Source organism: Nelumbo lutea, chromosome 7 (assembly GCF_056320005.1).
Source record: "Nelumbo lutea isolate HS-2025 chromosome 7, American lotus-T2T, whole genome shotgun sequence".
Lineage (NCBI taxonomy): Eukaryota > Viridiplantae > Streptophyta > Magnoliopsida > Proteales > Nelumbonaceae > Nelumbo > Nelumbo lutea.
In genome coordinates this window covers 4,366,477-4,386,955 of record NC_142690.1, presented here as the reverse complement: position 1 = coordinate 4,386,955, position 20,479 = coordinate 4,366,477, and the positions used below count along the sequence as shown (strand labels likewise).

The window sequence follows — 20,479 nt, the reverse complement described above, 5'->3', positions numbered from 1 at the left end:
AGAAATCCACTCAACAGCATAGGCTGTTGGAAGCATGGTAATGAATAGGTGAACTGCCCAGAATGTGCCCAGTCCAGAAACCATTTCAACAGCATATGCTATTGGGCCCTAAGATGTAATTACTAATTTACCCATTCTCATGGTAACATGGTATTTTCAGAAATTCTCTCAACAGCATAGGCTGTTGGCCCCCAACAGCTAAAGTTTTTTCATAAACATATGGTGATCCGATTAGTATGCGATGTATTCATTTCCATGATATTACGGTTATTGGATCCCTATTCCCATGAATACATCAAAATGAGAAGAATATGTCGACCCTTTTGGGCCTCAAGCTATCTTTCAGACAAGCAAAAAATCCTAGGTCATTTAGGCTTCTTTGTTATATGACCCCACTGGCAAATTCTCCCCCTAATCATATACTTACAATGCTTTTTTCCTTTTTTCCTTTTCAGAAATTAAATGCCATTTATATTGCTGCCATAAACCCTAACTGAGCTTCCAAAGATCTTAGGCCATGTTTGGTTCCATTTTGCAGTCTCACAGATATGATGAAACGGGGTTTCTCTAACAAAATTCTAAATGACATTGGGAGGCTAAGCATCTCAAGCATGCAGGATAGAAGTGGGAATGGAACTCATATCCTTTTCTGCTTTTACAATCCAAATAAAGCATCAGCTTTTTACCAAGAGGGGTGTTTTAGCTTTTGAATACGAGCCCTAATATGATTTAAAAAGTTAAAGATGTGCATTTGTAAATGTGAATGATTTTATTTTCTAAAACAAAAACAACTGCTCTATCAGCAAAATAGGCATCAGACTTACAGTTTCAAGTTCACCAGGAGGGTTTTTCAACTATGTGCCATATAATCGGATTTAAACGCTACATTTTGCATTATGTATGGGGAGCTGGACGAAGCTGACAAGTGGCAACTCTAATATACACCATTGTTCTAGATTTTTTTTTCCTTTTTTTTTCATTTTTATAAACATGACAACTATCTTACAAGTTACTGACATGCAGCAAGATTGCCATGTTAAAAGCTTGTTAACACGCTTTTGCTGGCAGCAGATCTAGGCTATTGCTTTATTGTTGTGAGTTCCAAAAATAAATGGAAACAAATTGATTCTTAGAACAAAGACAAGGAAAAACATGTTCTTGATTGTATATGCATTTCCAAAACTGAAACAAAAGTGTTCTTCAATTTAATTTCTTGTTTTAAAAACATGTTTCCATCTAATGATTTCATAAATCATACACTATATCTATGTAAATGATATAATATCTGAACTCTAAAATTTGTTTTTGTATTAAAAACCATCCCTTGTTTGTGCTTCTCAAAATGAAAACACAGTTTTAAGAGCATGCTTTTTTTTTATCTGACAATTTTAAAAACAAATGAAAACTAGAACATTTACCTTTTAGAAAACCCCCATTAGGGGGTGTTTGCTTTTGGATTTTGAGGGGGGGGGGGGGGGTTGGCACAATCCCATTGACCAAGAAACCTATAGTCTTTTTTCAGATTTATGTGGGAACCAAAGAAAGTTTATTTTCCTAAGTGATACTCATCTCCTAGGTGGGTAAATAACTTTTCCACCTGTGGGAAAGTTGTCAACACTTTGATAGGACAAAAATGCCCCTTTTTATAATTGATTTTTATGACCAAAACGGTCATTGTTTTATTTACTTGGGAAATAAAAGAACGTGGATAATGCACTTACTTGGGTAGTTGGGTTACCTGGGTAAATAACTACCGACAAGCGAACAAGGCCTTACTGATGCTTGAGTTTCCTTAACATTCCCCCTCCTAATAAATATTGATATTATCATTTTATACAGATACTCTTGATGTGCAAGAGAGCATCCATATATAATGCTCTCAGTGAGCATAATGGCATGGTAGGATTCTTGTCATGGTTTTAACAAATAAAGATTAAGAAACTATGAGAGGCAAAAGTTGGTTGAGATTGAAATGGAAATTTGGAAAGCAGTCTTCTGAATTCAATTGTTAGAGCCAAAGAGCACAAACAATCTTGTATACTGACCACAACAAACAAGATATTTAGAGTCATACCCCTCACTCTAATATACTTTCTTGGCATAAATTCCAATAAAAAAGCATTTTAATGTTTGGTAAGGTAAATATAATGGATGGTCCAATATAAATTGAATGATTAATTTACCAAAATAATATACAGAACAATATAATATTATTCTTATAATAATTACTAATTATGGTAACAAATAATTATTATTTAAAATTAATAATTTTTATTTTATTCTTTTTTCCTATCAATTTTACTCCCCACTATTATGTTATGCTTCGATGGGAAAGGTATAAAAATGGTTGGTTTAATTTGATACAACAACGCCATGGTTGATTTCATTTGATATAGCCACACCACATTTTGTATCTCATTATGTGTATGGGTATTGATGGAAAACATGAAGAAGACTTTATTATTGAGGTAGGGCTGCAAAGGGATGATAGGTAGACCCAACTTTGATTTGTTGATATTCAAAATTGAACAGGATTTTATATATTATAGTATGCATTGTCCACGTCACCCTACTCTCTATTGTTTCCTTATTCTCTTAGAATTTTGTGGTTTTTTAATTTAAAAAATAAAATATGGACTATTCACAACAGGTTCAATTTCCCTTTATTATGAAACCTGTAATCACTCCCCTGTAAAATATTGTTATTATCTTTGCTCTAACAGCAGAGTCGAACTCGAACACCCCTTTAATGGGCTTATAAAAAAAACACCCCTTCAATGGGCCAGTTCTGGTCTTTAACGAGCTAAGCCCAATTCGGAACTGATATGAACAATGGGTCGGGCCAAGTCTCTTAGCCCGTTTTAGCCGTAGGCTGGGCCGGCTGGAGCTTAGCGTGACAACGGCCCACCTGTGAACGATGTCGATCCATTGAATACGAGGAATCCGCCTATATATGTCCGGTAAAAGAAACTCGCGGTTATATCTACTTCTATACCTTCGTTGGTTATCTGGCGGATAGACGGTGCAGACTGTGACCATCCTTAATCATGTCTGTGTTTATATTTATCAATTTATCATCTCTAAGATTTATGATTCCTTGTGGGTTTCATGGATGGATTACGATTTTGTTGTCGTCGGTTGGTTTTTGACATTGTTGTTCCGTTAAATTTTGTTCAACCAATTGTAACCTATTTTACCCTTGTCTTTGTGCGAGTATCTGAGTTATTATATTTGAAGCGGGATTATATTTTTTATTTTCCTTAAAAGAGGGAATTTGATTTCCTTAGTCGGTTCATTCCATAATCTCTATTTCGCACACAGTACGGGAAGAACACATGGTTGATGCGTTGCGGCTTTTAGTTAGGAAAACTTGCATAATCTACCTCTTCCTGGTTTTAGTCATATTAGATAATTGGTAATATAAGACGCGGTAACTTTTTTTTTTTCGGTTTTTTATTCGGGTATTGTAAATATCATTATTCTGATGCCTGGGAGTTAGTCTTTTTTTCTGATTTGAAGCTTGAGGAATGCAGTACGTTCTCAATCTCAAAGGTCAGCATATGAAGTTGCATTTTGAGGCTTAGATCACTTGGAGAATTTTCTTCTTCGAAAACAGTGGATATCCATAGACTGGATTAAACAGACTTGGTTTTTCCTGCATGGATAAAAGTGTGCCTCCTAGCTTATTTGTTAATGATGGATCATTTATGGAAAGGTTTAGGCAGCTCCAACAAGAGAAAGAGAAGGAAGCTGCATTGGAGCAATGTAAATCAACAAAAAATGTGTCTGGGGCTTTGAAGCCCAATCCTGTCATCACTAAAACAGTTTTGGATTCTAAATCAAATGAATCACGCAAAGTCACCCCTTCTGCTTCTGGTGGGAAACTTGCATTTAGCTTGAAACAGAAGTCAAAGCTTGCGGTGGCCCCTGTTAAGTTGGGTGCAGATGAGGATGAAGAGGAAGGAGATTCAGGAAATGGTTTCAGTGATGGTTCAGCAAAACGACAAAAATTGGATCAATCAAATTCCTTTGAGCAACCAGCCGAACAAGGGGATGTTGGTAATTACTGTTTGTATTCCTATGCTCTTATCTGAGTTTGTTGGCAGAAATGTTTATAATCTCTTTCTTTGTTTCTTAAGAATGAAATGCTTAACTGCCTTGTTACTGATCAAAAAATAGTTTAACCGCCTTGAACAAATAAGCAACAACAGACAGATATGCACTTAAATCACTTGTTTTATAATCTCTTTCTTTGTTTCTTAAGAATGAAATGCTTAACTGCCTTGTTACTGATCAAAAAATAGTTTAACTGCCTTGAACAAATAAGCAACAACAGACAGATATGCACTTAAGTCACTTGTTTTATAATCTCTTTCTTTGTTTCTTAAGAATGAAATGCTTAACTGCCTTGTTACTGATCAAAAAATAGTTTAACTGCCTTGAACAAATAAGCAACAACAGACAGATATGCACTTAAATCACTTGTTTTATAATCTCTTTCCTTGTTTCTTAAGAATGAAATGCTTAACTGCCTTGTTACTGATCAAAAAATAGTATAACTGCCTTGAACAAATAAGCAACAACAGACAGATATGCATTTAAATCACTTGTCTTATCTAGTTCATTGACAAGATAAAAACAAGATTTGTTGATTTTCAATGCTTTATTTTTCCACTTTATTTTTGTTTTTTTTTTCCTCACTTTGAAGCTTTTTTTCAAGCCTTTTTTAACTACACATCATAGACAACTGATTTTCAATGCTTTATTTCCACTTAAAGTTTTATAACTACACAAGTTCCTGCTTTACATTGTGGACCATCTCAATTCAAACTCTGCCTTAACCTCAACTATTTGGGATTGGCTATACAAATTCTGTTCAGCCTATATGCTCTATCAAGAGCTACATTTTTTTAAATAAATATCAAGAGCTACATTCTGTCAATCTAAGTCCCTACATCATTTTTTTGCCACTTCTTACCATGTTTTCTTTGGTCTTCCATTTACACTTTTAGGGCCTTCTGGTTGCACCAAGTCACCCATCATTGTTCGAGTCATCGGTTGTCTATGCAAATGAAAAGGTCATCTCCATTGTTTCCCCTCATCTTATCACTAATTGGAGCTACTCCTAAGTCCTCTCTAGTGCATTCATTTCTGTTTCTTACCATTATAGTCTTTCTATTCTTCCATTCAATATTCTCATTTTAGCTACACTTATTTTTTTAACATGTTTCTTGATTGCCAACACTTTACCCCATGTAGCAATACTGGTCTTATAGAATTTTCATTTCAGCCTCGTTGATATATGCTAGTCACACAGCACACTGGATGCATCTCTAAACCTCAACCACCCTTCTCTAGTTCCATGGACAAAATCCTATTTGATTTCTCCTTCATTATGGATGTTTGATTCAAAATACTGAAAGTATTCTCGTTAACATTTCTACCAAAATTGCAATACATCTATTCTGTCTTGATTTTTCTTTTTTGAGAAAATTTTAACCAGATTTCATTAAAATAAAAAGGGAGTACATGAGAGGATGTACAAAGCAGGGGAGAACACCAAAGATCTATTCTGTCTTGATTTGACTCATCCTGAAACCCTTTGATTCTAAGCTTCTTTCCATTGTTCTCTATCTTTGCAGTGGTGATGCAATATAGACCATATGCCTGAAAATTAGATAGTTTATAGTTAAGTAGTGGCTAGGTCTTTTTTCCCCTTTGCTAGTAATGAGCAACATGGCTGTAAAAGTATGCTTTCTTATTTTGGGTGAAGTTCACATGTTTTCTTCTTCTCTGATATGCCTATGTCTGAATTGAACCTAGAGGCTAGAATCCTGATAGCTGAGCTATGTGACCATAGGCTAATTACGTGCATATGCAAAGGAACTCTAGTGATTTATGGTAAACTTTTTTACCACAAGCTTGTTTTCTCTTATCTATTTCATTGCTATGGGAATATCTTTCCATGCTGGCGATTCAAATCCTCTTCAATTCATCTTGGTGATGTGACCATAGGCTAATTGCATGCATATGCAAAGGAATTCTAGTGATTTATGGTAAACTTTTTTACCGCAAGCTTCTTTTCTCTTATCCATTTCATTGCTATGGGAATCTTTCCATGCTGGCGATTCGGATCCTCTTCAATTCATCTTGGTTTCATGCATTCTCTAAGCCTGGGGAGGATAGGAACTAGACATTCTTGAAAGTTTCTTGTCTCATGAATGCAGCTTATGTTTTAAGTCTCTATCGACCATGGTGGAAAGGGATGTTGAATGAAAGATTTGGAAAATGTGGCACGGCTGCTACAAGAGTAATTTGCATTCCCTTGTTCATGCTCTTGGTATTAATCAGTTCTTTAAGTGACATGCAGCACCACCTTCCCCGAGTGATCCTGCTGTGAAGAAAGTTGCCGACAAATTAGCAAGTTTTGTGGCAAAAAATGGAAGGCAGTTTGAGCACATTACACGTCAAAGAAATCCTGGAGATACACCTTTTAAGTATGTTACTAGATCTTTAATCTCGATGGCTGTTGCAAAATAACAGTTATTTGTTTCATTATTAGTTCCTTTTGTATTTTTGCTTGATAATAACTCTTATGTTGTTTATTTATTTGATATATCATGTCTTTTGCAGGTTTCTGTTTGATAGTAGCTGTTCGGATTACAAGTATTATGAGTATCGGCTTATGGAGGAGGAAAAAGCTCTTGCACAGACTGGGGACTCACAACCATTATGCAGTGGTTGGTACTTTAAACCCTATTCTCTTTAATTTTTCATTATGCCAAGTTGTTTCCTTTTAATGACAATGTGCATTGATATTGAGGTTGTAATGTAGAGCTGCCTCAGTGGAAAACAATTTTAAATGGGGAAGAATTATAACTTAGCTGTACTATATCCACAATTCTATGTGAGGAAGCAAATGCTATATGCTCAAGACCTCTAGCTTTGTTGAAATGCTTTCTCCAAAATGCTTATTTTGAAACTTGAAATATACTTGGTAGGATTGTCAATGGAAGGGTTTTCCTGGCAGACCCAATTCAATACAACTCTATTACATGGGTCTGCAATAGATCCTATTTGGCTAGTTCTAAATGGTTTTTATATTTTATTTTTATTTTTTTTGGGGGTGGGATTACTAACTGTGAATTTCATTGATGGAGAAATGCAATCAGTGAGTACAATTTGAGAACACAGTCAAAGAGATAAATCCTCTTATCTCTCCTCCAAAAAACTTATTTTTTTTTTCCTTACAACTGTGTCCAAAAAAATTGATCTCTCCCCACCCCTTGTTTGGCTAAAGCATCGATTCTAAATGGTTATTTTGGGTCCAACTTTTTAGGACTGATAATAATTGTTGGAACCAGGTTCAGTTATCTGAAATGATAAGGATTCAAACTAATTAGCTTTGTGTATTCAAATGTATGTATATAATATAGGGTTTAAACAATCTGCGCTTATATGGGTTTTATTAATGGTAATTTGGTAGTATATTCAGTAGTCCGTCAAAAAAGTGGAATCTTGAAATGGTCATTGTTGGTGAGACTAAGGTATATTCCCATGCACAAGGACATATGCTTTATTGATAAAATACCTGCTTTCCTGGATCCTTCCCCAAGCATGGCATATGATGATGCCAAGAGGCGGTGGCATCTAGTCTTAATGTTTTTCATTTATTATTTCAGTTTTGCTACAACATTATAGATGTTTTTTTATTCGAGTTTTGGCATCTTTACTATGTTGTTAGATTTGATTTCTTTTTAGATTCAGGCAGTACAAGCACCTCAGCTCCTAGAGCTTCAAGTTCTCAAAGGCCACACCAGCAACACTCTAATTATCAAATTCCAGCATCAGCTTTATATGAATCCAATGAGGACAAACTATCGCCTGCGACACCAATTCGGTCAGCTTCAGCAGGAAGAACCTCTTATGGTACGTGGCATTCATTTCTTAGAACTTAATGAGTTTGCCAAATTATTCTCTTAGAGTTTCAATATGTCCTGTCGACAGTTGGCTTTATATAGTGTTTTAAAAGGTATGCCTCAGGCACACTTAGGTTCACTGGGGAGGCTCATTTTATGGGGTGTGTTTCCTCTGAATCCAAGTTGTCTGACCTTGCTTGTTGCTAATTTTTTTGATGGATTACTCAACTTTGAATTTTATGTTGAATGCATAGTTTGCCATATTGTAGTATATAACAGTGATGCTTAGAGTTTAAACAGTTTAGCATGTAGGACTTGAACCTAGAATATTACAACTTTCATATTAATAACACAAGCACAGCAATTAGTTAATAGACTTATTGGAATGCCTTATTTCTTATACAATTTTGGTTTGCATGTTTTTTGTATTTAAGTTGTTCATTTTCAAAAGTGGCACCTTGCTTCATTCAGGCCTATGCTTTGCCTTGCACCTCAGGCTTTAGGAATGGCTTGTCTTTAGTTGCACTCTTGCTTTTAGAACATTGAGTTTACAGAACATCATTGTATCTCATTTTTTTCTGTGGTCATGCATCATTTGAACATTGTCTTTGAATACACTGTACATTGCTTGAGGGATGTTGCATCTGGTAGGTTCTCCAGTTTCCTAATTGCATGTCTTTCAGGTGGTTGATAGCAGTGGTGGGTTGTATTTTAAACTTGTGGTGGTTTTTGTATTTCATCTGTTTTAACCATTCTGCTGTATTATATAGATAGAGATCTAGTTTGCCCCCTAGCTGCACTAGAAGATGGATAGTGTGGTTGGCCCTAGTTAAACAGTTGTTTCTCCCACTCTAGGAATTCTCAGAGTCCTTGGTCCCAGATTTCGCTGTGGGGTTCTATCCATGGACCCTAGTAGGGTTTGTGACATAAAATGGATTCTTTCAATGCCATTATTACATTTGGATTTTACTTGCAGGGGAATCCAGTGCCCCATCAGCTGCGGATTCTATAGCAATGATGGAATTCTACATGAAGAAGGCTGCACAGGAAGAGCGGAGAAAGCAACCTAAGCAATCAAAAGATGAGATGCCTCCACCTGCTTCTCTTCAAGGTCTAGATCGGCTATACATTTTTATTTAGAACTTTTTGTGTTGTATTTTTTATTGTTATATTTTGTTATATTATTATTGGAAAAGAGCATGACTGGTTTGCTGCTAGGTTATGGTAATCATTCTTTCAATGGATTCTTTCAATGCCAATATTACATTTGGTTTTTACTTGCAGGGGAATCCAGTGCCCCATCAGCTGCGGATTCTATAGCAATGATGGAATTCTACATGAAGAAGGCTGCACAGGAAGAGCGGAGAAAGCAACCTAAGCAATCAAAAGATGAGATGCCTCCACCTGCTTCTCTTCAAGGTCTAGATCGGCTATACATTTTTATTTAGAACTTTTTGTGTTGTATTTTTTATTGTTATATTTTGTTATATTATTATTGGAAAAGAGCATGACTGGTTTGCTGCTAGGTTATGGTAATCATTCTTTCAATGGATTCTTTCAATGCCAATATTACATTTGGTTTTTACTTGCAGGGGAATCCAGTGCCCCATCAGCTGCGGATTCTATAGCAATGATGGAATTCTACATGAAGAAGGCTGCACAGGAAGAGCGGAGAAAGCAACCTAAGCAATCAAAAGATGAGATGCCTCCACCTGCTTCTCTTCAAGGTCTAGATCGGCTATACATTTTTATTTAGAACTTTTTGTGTTGTATTTTTTATTGTTATATTTTGTTATATTATTATTGGAAAAGAGCATGACTGGTTTGCTGCTAGGTTATGGTAATCATTCTAGCTTAAGCTTATTTACATGCTTTGCTAATTTTCTTTGATTATAATGTCTTCTGTTATTTTTTTTTTCTACAAAGCCTTTGCCTCTGAGGTATTTTCTTGTTTATTATGGCAGGTCCAGTTAAAAGAGGCCATCACATGGGTGATTACATACCACCAGAAGAGCTGGAAAAGTTCTTGTCTAGCTGCAATGATGCTGCTGCACAAAGAGCTGCTAGAGAGGCTGCGGAAAAGGCTAAAATCCAAGCTGACAATGTAGGGCATAAGCTTTTATCCAAAATGGGGTGGAAAGAAGGTATTCTTCATGGTTGCTTTCCCTGCTGTGAATCTTCGCCAGAAATATTTATACACCTCTATTCATTCAAGTTAAGGAATGCAAAGCTTATAATAGTTGTTGATTCTGCTATTTTATATATTGACTCAGGTTAGTCTTAGAAGGACACCTCTATTAGGTATTTAATGTGCAAGTAGACATTTATTCCAAGTTGACTCCCTCTAGATTTCTTAAATCCCAGGTCTGTCTTGTTATCCAGATAAGTCAATGGAATTACTTATTTATTAGAGAGTCAACTCATCAAAATGTCAAACTTTACGGATTGAGGATGGATGGCATAGGGAGAGGATTTCTATGTTGGATGATTTCTAGAGAAAGAAGTTCTAGTTGGTTTTTCGTAGAAACTCAATAAAAGTTGAAGGGTCGAAGAACATTACTTAAAGCTTGAAGACGGATTAAATTAAAGAAACTGACATCTTACTAATAGAAGAGAAGAAAAACTAGAGGATCGACCTTCTCTACATGCGGTGACACACTTGTGTTTAGGACCTCTATTAACATCAATGCGAAGAAAACGTGCCTGCGAATCCTTATTTTCCAAGCTTGCCATGTAGACACCAGGACATGAGTCTGACTCCTAATGTAGTGTGTGAGTCCGTGCAACACTGACTCTGATGGATCACTTAAAATGATTGATATTGGTCCTACTAGGGGTGAGCACAAAAAAAAAACCCGAAAAACCAAACCGACCAAAACTGAACCGGAAAGTTGGTTAACCGAACCGGCCAGTTTGGTTTTGGTTCGGTGTTTTTAAAAAACCGAAGGTACTGGTTCAGTTTAAGCTAACCAATATAGAAAACCGGTGGTTAACTGAACCGTCTGGTATACATATATTTCTATATTTATATATATTTATGTATATTATAAATTATAAATTAATAAATATGCATTATTTATTATTTAAAATATAATATTATATATATTTATAAAATTTTATTATATATATATTTTTATAATATATATTATAAAAATTAAAAAAACTGACAAATCGAACCAGTGGTTAACCGATTGGCTTTGGTTTGGTTTCGGTTACCAGTTTCCCAAAAACTGGTAGTACTGGTTTGGTTACCAAAAAAGGCCCACGGTTAACCGAGTAATCATCCTTCAGACTTGGCCCAATTATGCAAGTGCTAAAGATTAGTATTGTACTATTTTTAGTTAACTTTGTATAAAGTGGACATGAACATAAATCCGAGTGGCAATTGGCAACATTCAGATGGAATGTTACCAAATAGCCTCCTTTTCTGATAAAAAAATGTTACCAAATAGGCCCTCATTCAGATGTGCATGCTTTCACCCTGCTAGTGTTGAGGAAGTTTGTTTGTTCTTTCAACTTTTTTAACAATTTGTTGGAGCAAACATAAGATTCTTTACAAGAAAAGGCTGATGCACACAAAGATGGGTAAGAGTCTCACTCTCTTTTAGGTTAATGTGATCTCCCAAGGACAATTTTTCTTGAGATTCAATCAGTTTTACTAGGGCCAAATCCAAGAAGGCAAGTAACCTGCTACAACAGAATACATCTTGAGATGTGAGCATGCTATAAATAGTGCTCTGACGACAATGGTGCTATTTATGTAATCATATTATAAAGAATCTAACTGTAGTCATGTTTTCAACCCTTTGATTTAGTTTATAATATTAAGGGATGCTATTAGGTTATGATGTATGGGGCCTATGGGCTCATCTGGTGCTTCTGTCGTTGACTTGAATGTGTTAACTGTAGGTGAGGGTCTGGGGAGTTCCAAAAATGGTATTGCAGATCCAATCATGGCAGGTAATGTGAAATTGAACAACTTGGGGGTTGGAGCGTCACAACCTGGTGAGGTAACCCCTGATGATGACATTTATGAGCAGTACAAGAAGAGGATGATGCTTGGTTACCGCTACAGGCCTAACCCTCTGGTAAGGTTTACCTTTGCCTTGCCATAATTTCTGTTCATCCTTTTCTCAATCTCTGATTATTTTAGCTTGTTGGGGAGATAACTGAGTAGATTTTTTACAATGTTCACTTCCTAGCTAGTTAGTCGAACCTGTGTTTGCTCAAGTTTTTCACCCCTGAAAAATTATGCCAACTAAGTATCATCACCATCCAAATGCCAATTTTTCGTCCATAATGTATTGCTGTACCATTAAAATAGAAAATGAAACTAAAAACTGTAGATGCAAACAACCGGAGTTCCCCACCCATCAAAGAAAACGATGCCAGGTGTGCATCCTCTGTGGATTTATGACTTACAAAGACCCCCCCTGTATTATGGGGTCTGTGACAAAGACCTCCCTGTACTTTGTTTTGCGACAAAGACCCCCCTGTACTATGACCATGAGACAAAGACTTCCTTCCGTTAGCCTTTCCTCTAAAAAGGCTGTTACAATATTTCTTAATCCCCATACTACCCTTGTAATAACTATTTGGACAAGAAAAACACTGTTCATCTTCCCCGATCTCACGATACACTAACAGCAACGGCAGACCGGTGGCAATCCCCTCTACCTCAGATTCCTTCACATTTCTCTCTCTCCTTCTCTCTTCTTTCTCTCTCTCCCCCAATCTCTCTTCTTCCTCTTCCCCTTAACAGCGTCGGGATTGAAACCATTTAATTTAATCCTGCTCCGTTTCACTTACAGTATTCTGATCTGCAAGCGATCGATTCAGATCGATTGAGAGAGATGATTGAGAAAGCTTGAACTCGTGACAACCACAACACCATAAGTGGCTGAGCTAATAATTCTATCAACCATCTCATGGCTCGGGGTATTTGAATATTTAGCTGCGTCTGTAACAAAACAAGCTATTCCCTGGAGCTCAAGCTCTGATTTAAGCCACCTTACGTAAGCGTATCAAATTGGTATTCTGGCCATGGAAGCCTATATAAACATCACAGCTCCTGAGTTTTGCATTAGGAGAGTTAGAAACTGAGGTTTTCGCAAAGGAAATCCGAGGGACGAAAGGTAAATGAGATTCGGGGAGGTGCAGTATCAGGAACCGGAGTACAGGTCACAAATTTAAGCTTTTGGTCAGATGGGTCATAGCAGAAATCCAAACTTTCTAGTGGAGGGGTGTAGGAAGAGCTTGGGATGTCATCAGACGCAGAGCCACAGTAAGAAACTGGAGGAGATGGATGTGTTGCTGGAGTTGGGTTTTCTGGCGTAGTAGATGGAGTCACGTTTTCTGGTGTAGTAGATGGAGTTGCGTTTTCGGGGGGTGGTGGAAGCAAGGCCCTTGGAGATATGTAAGGTGATTGTAAAGCTGAAACGATTGCTGATGATGGTGGGGAGACGAGGGATGGGAATTCAATGGGGATGGGTGATTCAATTGAGCTCTTTATGCATGGTGAAAGCAAATCGAAAGGAGATAAAGGGAGAGATTTCTTACTACTCGATTGGCTGCTGCAGGAATTTGATGTCCTGATGGTCAGAGGCTTAGTTGGAGCTGCAGATAGCTTGTGGGCCTCTCAGATTCAAAAGTTCAAAGCCAAAAACTTTTTCAGCCACGGAAGAAGATCTGAGTGGAGAAACAAAAACAAAGCACATTTCCCAAATGGGGCATACACCAGTGACCAACCCGATACTCTTCCTCTACATCCACATCTCAAAGACTCAAGTTGACATAAGGATGACGGTCACAAGTTCGTGGAAATCTAGTTTCAAGGAAGAAAGAAATGACCAATGGTTTCTCTACTTGATCCCCATAATGCAGAAGCAAAGATGATAAACAAGAATACATCATAAAAGGTCCATCATCAGACAAACCAAAATATTACAGTATCTACCTGCAACTTTCTTCCAGTTCAGGCATAAGGATAAAAGAGAGAACCCTTCTCTTCAGCAGCCTTACAAAACTATTCTCTCTTTCTCCGTCACTCTCTCTCTCTCCAGTTAAACTGTAAAATTTTCTCGGGAGAGGGAATCTAATTCCTGGGCTCGATCCATTAGTATTTGAAATATAAAATAATGAAGCAGTGCTTGGAAAGGAGTAGCAGAGGGGTAAGATGTAGTCTTGAGTTTCGTGGGATAAGAAGTCGTAGACTATCGAACGGACGAGCATCACCGACGCAGCCAGAGAGGCAGCCGTGGATAAAATTGTTTTGGATGAGACTGCACTGTTTTCAGAAAACATCGTTTCGACTTTTGAATCACGAGCTGGGGCTTGAGGTATTTGAAGATCACTTCAAAATTAACTCAAATAACGAAACACCTCTCTCTCTCTCTCTCTCTCTCTCAATCGATCACTTATGGATCGGAATACCGTAAGTGAAATGGAGCAGGATTAAATTAAATGAGTTCAATCCCGAGGCTGTTAAGGGGAATGGGAAGAAGAGAGATTGGGGGGGAGAGAGAGAGATGTGAAGGAATCTCAGGTAGAGGGGACTATCGCCGGTCTGCCGCTGCTGTTAGTGTATCGTGAGGTCGGGGAAGATGAAGTGTTTTTGTCCAAATAGTTATTATAAGGGTAGTATGGGGATTAAAAAATATTGTAATGGCCTTTTTAGATGGAAGACTAATGGAAGGGGGTCTTTGTCAGAGGGGTCTTTAAGGCAAAACAAGGTACAGGGGGTCTTTGTCACAGACCCCATAGTAGGGGGGGGTCTGTAATTTACCCAAAAAATGAACAGTACTAAAGAAGGGGTAGCGAGGGTTCTTTTTCCCCGTGTTTTTATGTATTAGCAGGACAATAATTTTTGCGATGGCAGGGGATGTTTAAAGATAAGATATGGTGATCATACACTTAGATCCCCCTCCCTCTACCTGGCATAACAAATAAAACACACCGTTGTCTGTAATTTTCCCTAGTTTGTTCGTTTATTTATTTACTTACCTCTGTTGCAGAATAATCCTCGGAAAGCATATTACTAAGGGCAACTTCTCTAGCAAGGCTCGCCTTGTCAAGATGACTGCTGATGTTGAGATTGACATATTGTAAGATCATCTTTTGGGAATGTTCAGGAGAAAGAAAAGAAAATTCTATTAGCACCATTGTAAGGAGATCAGATTTATATATATATATTTATATTTATGGTTTTGATGCAAAGCTGAAGCTTCAATTTTGTGTAATTTGTCTGTTTTGTTAGGCATTTTTCATTCTATAGTAACGCGGGAGGAATTAATATGAAATTCAATTAGATTGCGTATTTGATCTGACGGGGTTAGTTGCAAGTTGCAACCTTTACAATTTCGGTTGTTTTAGGTAGCATTGTAGCAAACCATGATGATAGTTAGACACGTACAACCTCTTCAATGGACAAAATAACTTGATATGCTGCTGAAAAGTTGAAACCTTGAAGACTTGGCGCTGTTTGGATAGATTTCTACTTTTATGTTTTCAAAAGTATGCAACATCCCGTTTCATGTGAAATGTGTTTGGCTAAACGAGCTTCGAAAGCATGATTTTCAAAATCGAAGTAAAATCCAAAAGGTGGCCTTTGGATTTGTTGCACACACGTTATGCTATTTATCTCATACGGTCAAACCCCAAAAACTGAACCCATATACTATTGTGTAGGGCTGTTCACGGATTGGGTTGGATTGGTTTATTAGATTTTTTTAACCGACTCAACCTGGTCGGGTTGCCTAAAGATTAAATTGAAACAGATCTCCCATTAAGCAAAGCCGACCTGGTTGGTTTAGGTCGGTTTTGGTTTAAATATATATATTTCCAAAATATATATTTTCAGCTTTATATATATATACATATATTTTGGAAATATATATTATATATAATATTTCAGAACATATTTTCTGGAAATATATTTAAAGCTGAAATATGGATTTCAGAAATATATATATTTAAAACCAAAAAGTATATATTATATAATATTTCAGTGAGAATATATTTATAGATAACTCAGTTCAGTTTTGGTTTTCATGTGTAAAAACTGAAACTAAACCGAATTACCGGTTTACCCATCTTTTCAACCTGTAACTGACCGGTGGTGAAGAAAAATCTGTCAAATTGGGTTGGGTCAGGCCGGGTTGGTCAGTTTGAATTTATTTGTGAACAGTCCTACTATTGTGTAGTCAAAATAGTATTAAATGACATTCATATATATTAAACAATTAATAAGAAGTATCAAATGTCACCTGATGTGTATAAATATGAATAAAATCATGTTTAATTATATTTTACATGCTATATTTATACTATATTATAAAATCAGGTATGAGGCTGTTCAAGCGCCTACCCACATGAGATCGCAGCCCGGCCACACATGGAGAAAATCAGGTATGAGGCTGTTCAAGCGAGTCTAGATTTCCTACACATGAGATCGCGGCTCAGCCACACATGGAGAGATGTTCCTAATGCATCAAAATAGTGTTTTTGTGGGTAGGTACGGGTAAAGTTCTTGTGGGTAAGAGATCCGGTGTCTCTTTGAGCTCATCCACAACCAATTTAATTAACATGGACAATTTTTTTTTACACTAGACCCTACATCCCACAGGTCTCTTTTAAGTTATATTCTAAAATGCAGTTTTCCCCTTTAAACATGGTCACCAAAATCATCAAAGCCAAGTGCTGGACTTATAAGGGTTGGATGGTATTTTTAATCTACAAGCGTGAGGTGTTACCATTAGGTTGATTATTAGTTTTTAATTTACAAGAGTTGGATAGTAATTTTTATGTCCCTTGTCTCTTTTATCCTTTTCTAATGTGGGACATATCCACTGACATATGCATCCTAACAAAAAGTTGGGTGATGATTTAAACCTTGATAACAATTACTGAGGCAAGGGTAATTAAGTTTAATAAATGGTAGTTCGCATTGTCCATGCATTATTGTTCCTTTACATCCTCCATAGAAATGAACATGATGACACTATGATGGTAGATTATTATATAAGAAGTATGACCTAGCCTCCATACGTTACTGCCCATGTCATTCAATGCTGATCTGAAGTTTTCAATTCGTAGGTCCCATCTTAAAATTTTTTGATACGATTTGTTAATCGTGTCTTTACCACTGAGTTGTTTTCTATCAACAGAATTAAATCAAAATGATTTTTCATCAACAGGTGACAGTATTAAATTATAAATTAATTTACTCTATTTATTTTGCTTATTGATTAAAAATACTTACGTGTTTTCATGTAATTACAAACTTGAAGAACATCAACCTTAATAGAATAATAATGCTAGGACTGTTCATAAGAATGCCCAACCCGATCAAACCGATCAATCCGGACCGACTCAACCAGAGTTGGCCGGGTTTTCATCAGTATTGGTCGGTTTCGGGTTTCTTATATAAAAACCGAAACCAACCCAACCCGAACCGAACTAGTCTTCTACTAGTTCGGTTGTTCCTAGTTTGAGTAGTTTCCTACTTAACTATAACTGGTCTTCTACTAGAACTAGAAGGCCCATTAGGCAATTACAATTAGAAGGCCCATTGGCCTATCAGTGGGTTGGTTTTGGTTTCCACCTCAGGTAACCCAACCAAGTCGGGTCAGTTGGAAAAACCCCAATAAACCGACCCAACCCAACCCGACCCTGAACACCCCTAAATAGCGCTCTCTCTCTCTCTCTCTTCATTTTTTTCTTGGGAGGGGCCGTTAGGACTATCTTGAGGCATTCAATTCAAGATCACGGCTTGGACAAGCTGGATGAACTGGCCAGGCATGAACCTTCGCTTGCCCAGAGATCCTAGACAGCTCAAGGTCCGCCAGTGTCAACTACAAACATTCAGTAGCCCCATTACGCCAATGAGCTGTTGTGCCATTCTAAGCCTCAACCCCATACCATCAAATTCCTTGCTTTCCCAAGAAAGAAAAACTACTATAGATAAATTACTTAGAGTTCTGATCAAATACTTATTATTAACAAGGTATTGGCAAGGTTCAAAATATGGATAAAGTCGATACATTGGAAGGGATGTATTATTACTTCAAACCTCATGTATTGTTTTCTTAGATTTTTTTCAAAGTTTAATAGGAAAAGCCTTCTAATACTATTTAACTATATGATACGTCTGGGCATATTGTCCTTACTTATTAGGACTCTTGGATTTACTTAATGACTTGTATTTCTTTTGACTACAAAACTACAGAATTAGGTATTTTATCAAATTCCCTTAAAAACATCATCATTTATATGCACTTAATACTGTTTTACCTTGTCAAAATTTTATTTTATTTTATCTCTTTAGCCTATTTTCAACTTTTCCTTCAAACCTTAGCCTATTTTCACTTTTCCCTTCCTTTGACTACATTTTCTTTCAATCTAAATACACCTCTACTGTCATGGTAGAAAGTGTTTGTTCCCTTAAAAAAGTATAATATACAGAAAGCAATTATATGATATATAAACTTGTTTGGCGATATATTACTAGAAAAGCACTGAGATGCTATGAATTTTGAATACTTGAGTTGTATTTGTTCCCTTACAAACAAAATAATGTAAAATCTGAAGGCAAAAGTAAACCGCGATTTACACAGTTCCATGGTTTTAAAAATGACCTAAAAATGAAACCATTCTGGTTACCGGTTTTTGGGTTGACGGTTCGACTGGATGGTCGATTCTGACAAAAAAAAAGATCAAAAACCGTTGAACGAATCGACGGAACGACCATCGAGATCAACGAATCGTTGACTGATTCAATGATTTTTGGTCAGGAACTAGGTTTGGAGTAAAACAAAACCGATTGCCTAAATAGTTTCCGAGCTAAATGGTTCAACCGTCTGAATCAACAGTGGTTCAAAAACCATGCTCAGTTCATTTGCACTCCTATGCACTTAAACCAGTGCAAAAGAGAATATCCAAACAGAGTTGTAGGATCATTGTAAACTTCAGACTGTAAATCTTGGAGTACTATCTCAATCATTCGAAACCTCTATGTGCAACATTTACAGCCTACAGTACTTTTTACAACACTGATTACTATTACCATGAAGCATGTGTCTATACCGAAAAACCATCAATGAAGCATAACCCACACGCTTTTTCTAATTAACCATCATTTTTCTATTTGGGTTTCTCACAAAATGATCATTCTTTAAAAGTTAAAGCTTCAAACAATAAATGGGTAGATAGAAAACAAAGAAATATTGAAGTAACATAAAATTGTGTTTATGCTAGATTTACAACTTGGTGAGCATTATTACTCTAGAAAGGAAGAAAAATTAAAGTAAAGAACTTCCTGCGCTGTACCTAATTGGGATAGAAAGCTAATGTCGTTTTCCACACTGTACGAACTAGAAAAACTTTTAAAACCTGCAATGCAATTTGAGTCTCAAAGTCCAAAGCTGGGCTAAATTTCCAACGTGAAAAACAAAAGAAGGGCGAATTAGAACTGGGTCCCATTTCAATCACCAAATTAAGCCCAGTTGGGCCAATTTCTGGCTCCCAGAACAAAAGAAGGGGAACCCAGAACTGGGTCCCATTTCTATTACCAAATTAAGTCCAGCTGGGCCAAGCAGGCGTCCAAAACAAAAGAAGGGGAACCCCGAACTGGGCCCCATTTATATTAGCAAATCAAGTCCAACTAGGCCAATTGCTGGTGCTCAGAACAAAAGAAGGGCAACCCAGAATTGGGTCTCAATTCTATTACCAAATTAAGTCCAGCTGGGCCAATTGCTGGCGCCCAGAACAAAAGAAGGGCAATCCAGAATTGGGTCCCATTCCTATTACCAAATTAAGTCCAGCTGGGCCAAATCCTGGACCTCAGAACAAAAGAAGGGAGGTTCAGAACTGAGTCCCATTGAGTTACCAAAATCAGGTCCAAGGGGGCAGCACCTTAGAGACCTTTGCTGGCACTTTTCTGGATTCTTCACGTAGCTCCCTTAGTACAAAAAAACTAGTAAATCAATAACTCCCTCCCTCGAGCAAGGTTTAACTGAACGCTTTAATTGTGGAACTGATGATAAGGTTTCATATCAGTAATAAAATACACGGGCCCGCACTTTTTACAGAATTTATATACTGGCCTGGAATGCGTGGAATTTCATCATTGGTTTCACAAGAGTTCAGCTAATCCGAACTCCCCTCAAAACAGGCATTCATCGGATCTTAGCTAAAGCAATTTCTAATTTGAAAAAAAAAAAAAAAAGACCAACAAAGCATTCATTCTCTCTTTTTCCTTTTTGAGGCAAGCATAATAATTCATAAAAAGGGAATGAGTCTTATGTGAGGAACTCCTTGATATACTCCTCTGCAGCTAAACAGATTAGCTGAAGACTCTAAAAGTCTTTACTAAGAATAAAAATTCATTCTTATTATTTGAATTTCATAAAGACCAACATTCACTCTTTCCAAATACTAAAAACCAAAATGTTTTGAATTTCATAAAACTCCAAAAGACTACAACTCCACCAAGACACTAAATTATTAATTGTACTAAAATGAAACTTAAAAGTGTTTTTTTTTTTGTATAACTGATCATCTTG

The 20,479-nt window shown here is 36.8% G+C and overlaps 1 protein-coding gene across 2 annotated transcripts; it reads left to right on the top strand.

Annotated features, from left to right (window-relative positions):
* Positions 1-3,042: 3,042 nt before the first annotated feature.
* On the top strand, positions 3,043-15,134 carry LOC148844742 (SURP and G-patch domain-containing protein 1-like protein). Of its 2 annotated transcripts, none has more exons than XM_088954393.1 (10): positions 3,043-4,059; positions 6,371-6,497; positions 6,634-6,740; positions 7,762-7,929; positions 8,896-9,030; positions 9,204-9,338; positions 9,512-9,646; positions 9,884-10,063; positions 11,829-12,007; positions 14,933-15,134. In XM_088954393.1, the coding sequence occupies exons 1-10, from the start codon at positions 3,660-3,662 to the stop codon at positions 14,957-14,959; spliced, it is 1,593 nt and encodes a 530-aa protein (XP_088810519.1). In that variant the 5' UTR covers positions 3,043-3,659; the 3' UTR covers positions 14,960-15,134. The 2 variants fall into 2 exon arrangements, with proteins under 2 accessions (XP_088810519.1, XP_088810520.1); XM_088954394.1 differs by having other exon boundaries at positions 3,331-4,059; positions 7,768-7,929.
* The last annotated feature ends 5,345 nt before the right edge of the window (positions 15,135-20,479 follow it).

Excerpts from the sequence above, each read along its gene's own strand:
- LOC148844742 (XM_088954393.1), top strand. The coding sequence starts at position 3,660 with ATGGATAAAAGTGTGCCTCCTAGCTTATTTGTTAATGATGGATCATTT. Across the intron at positions 9,339-9,511 it reads TCCACCTGCTTCTCTTCAAG|GGGAATCCAGTGCCCCATCA; the intron begins GTCTAGATCGGC and ends TTTTACTTGCAG. Across the intron at positions 12,008-14,932 it reads GCTACAGGCCTAACCCTCTG|AATAATCCTCGGAAAGCATA; the intron begins GTAAGGTTTACC and ends CCTCTGTTGCAG.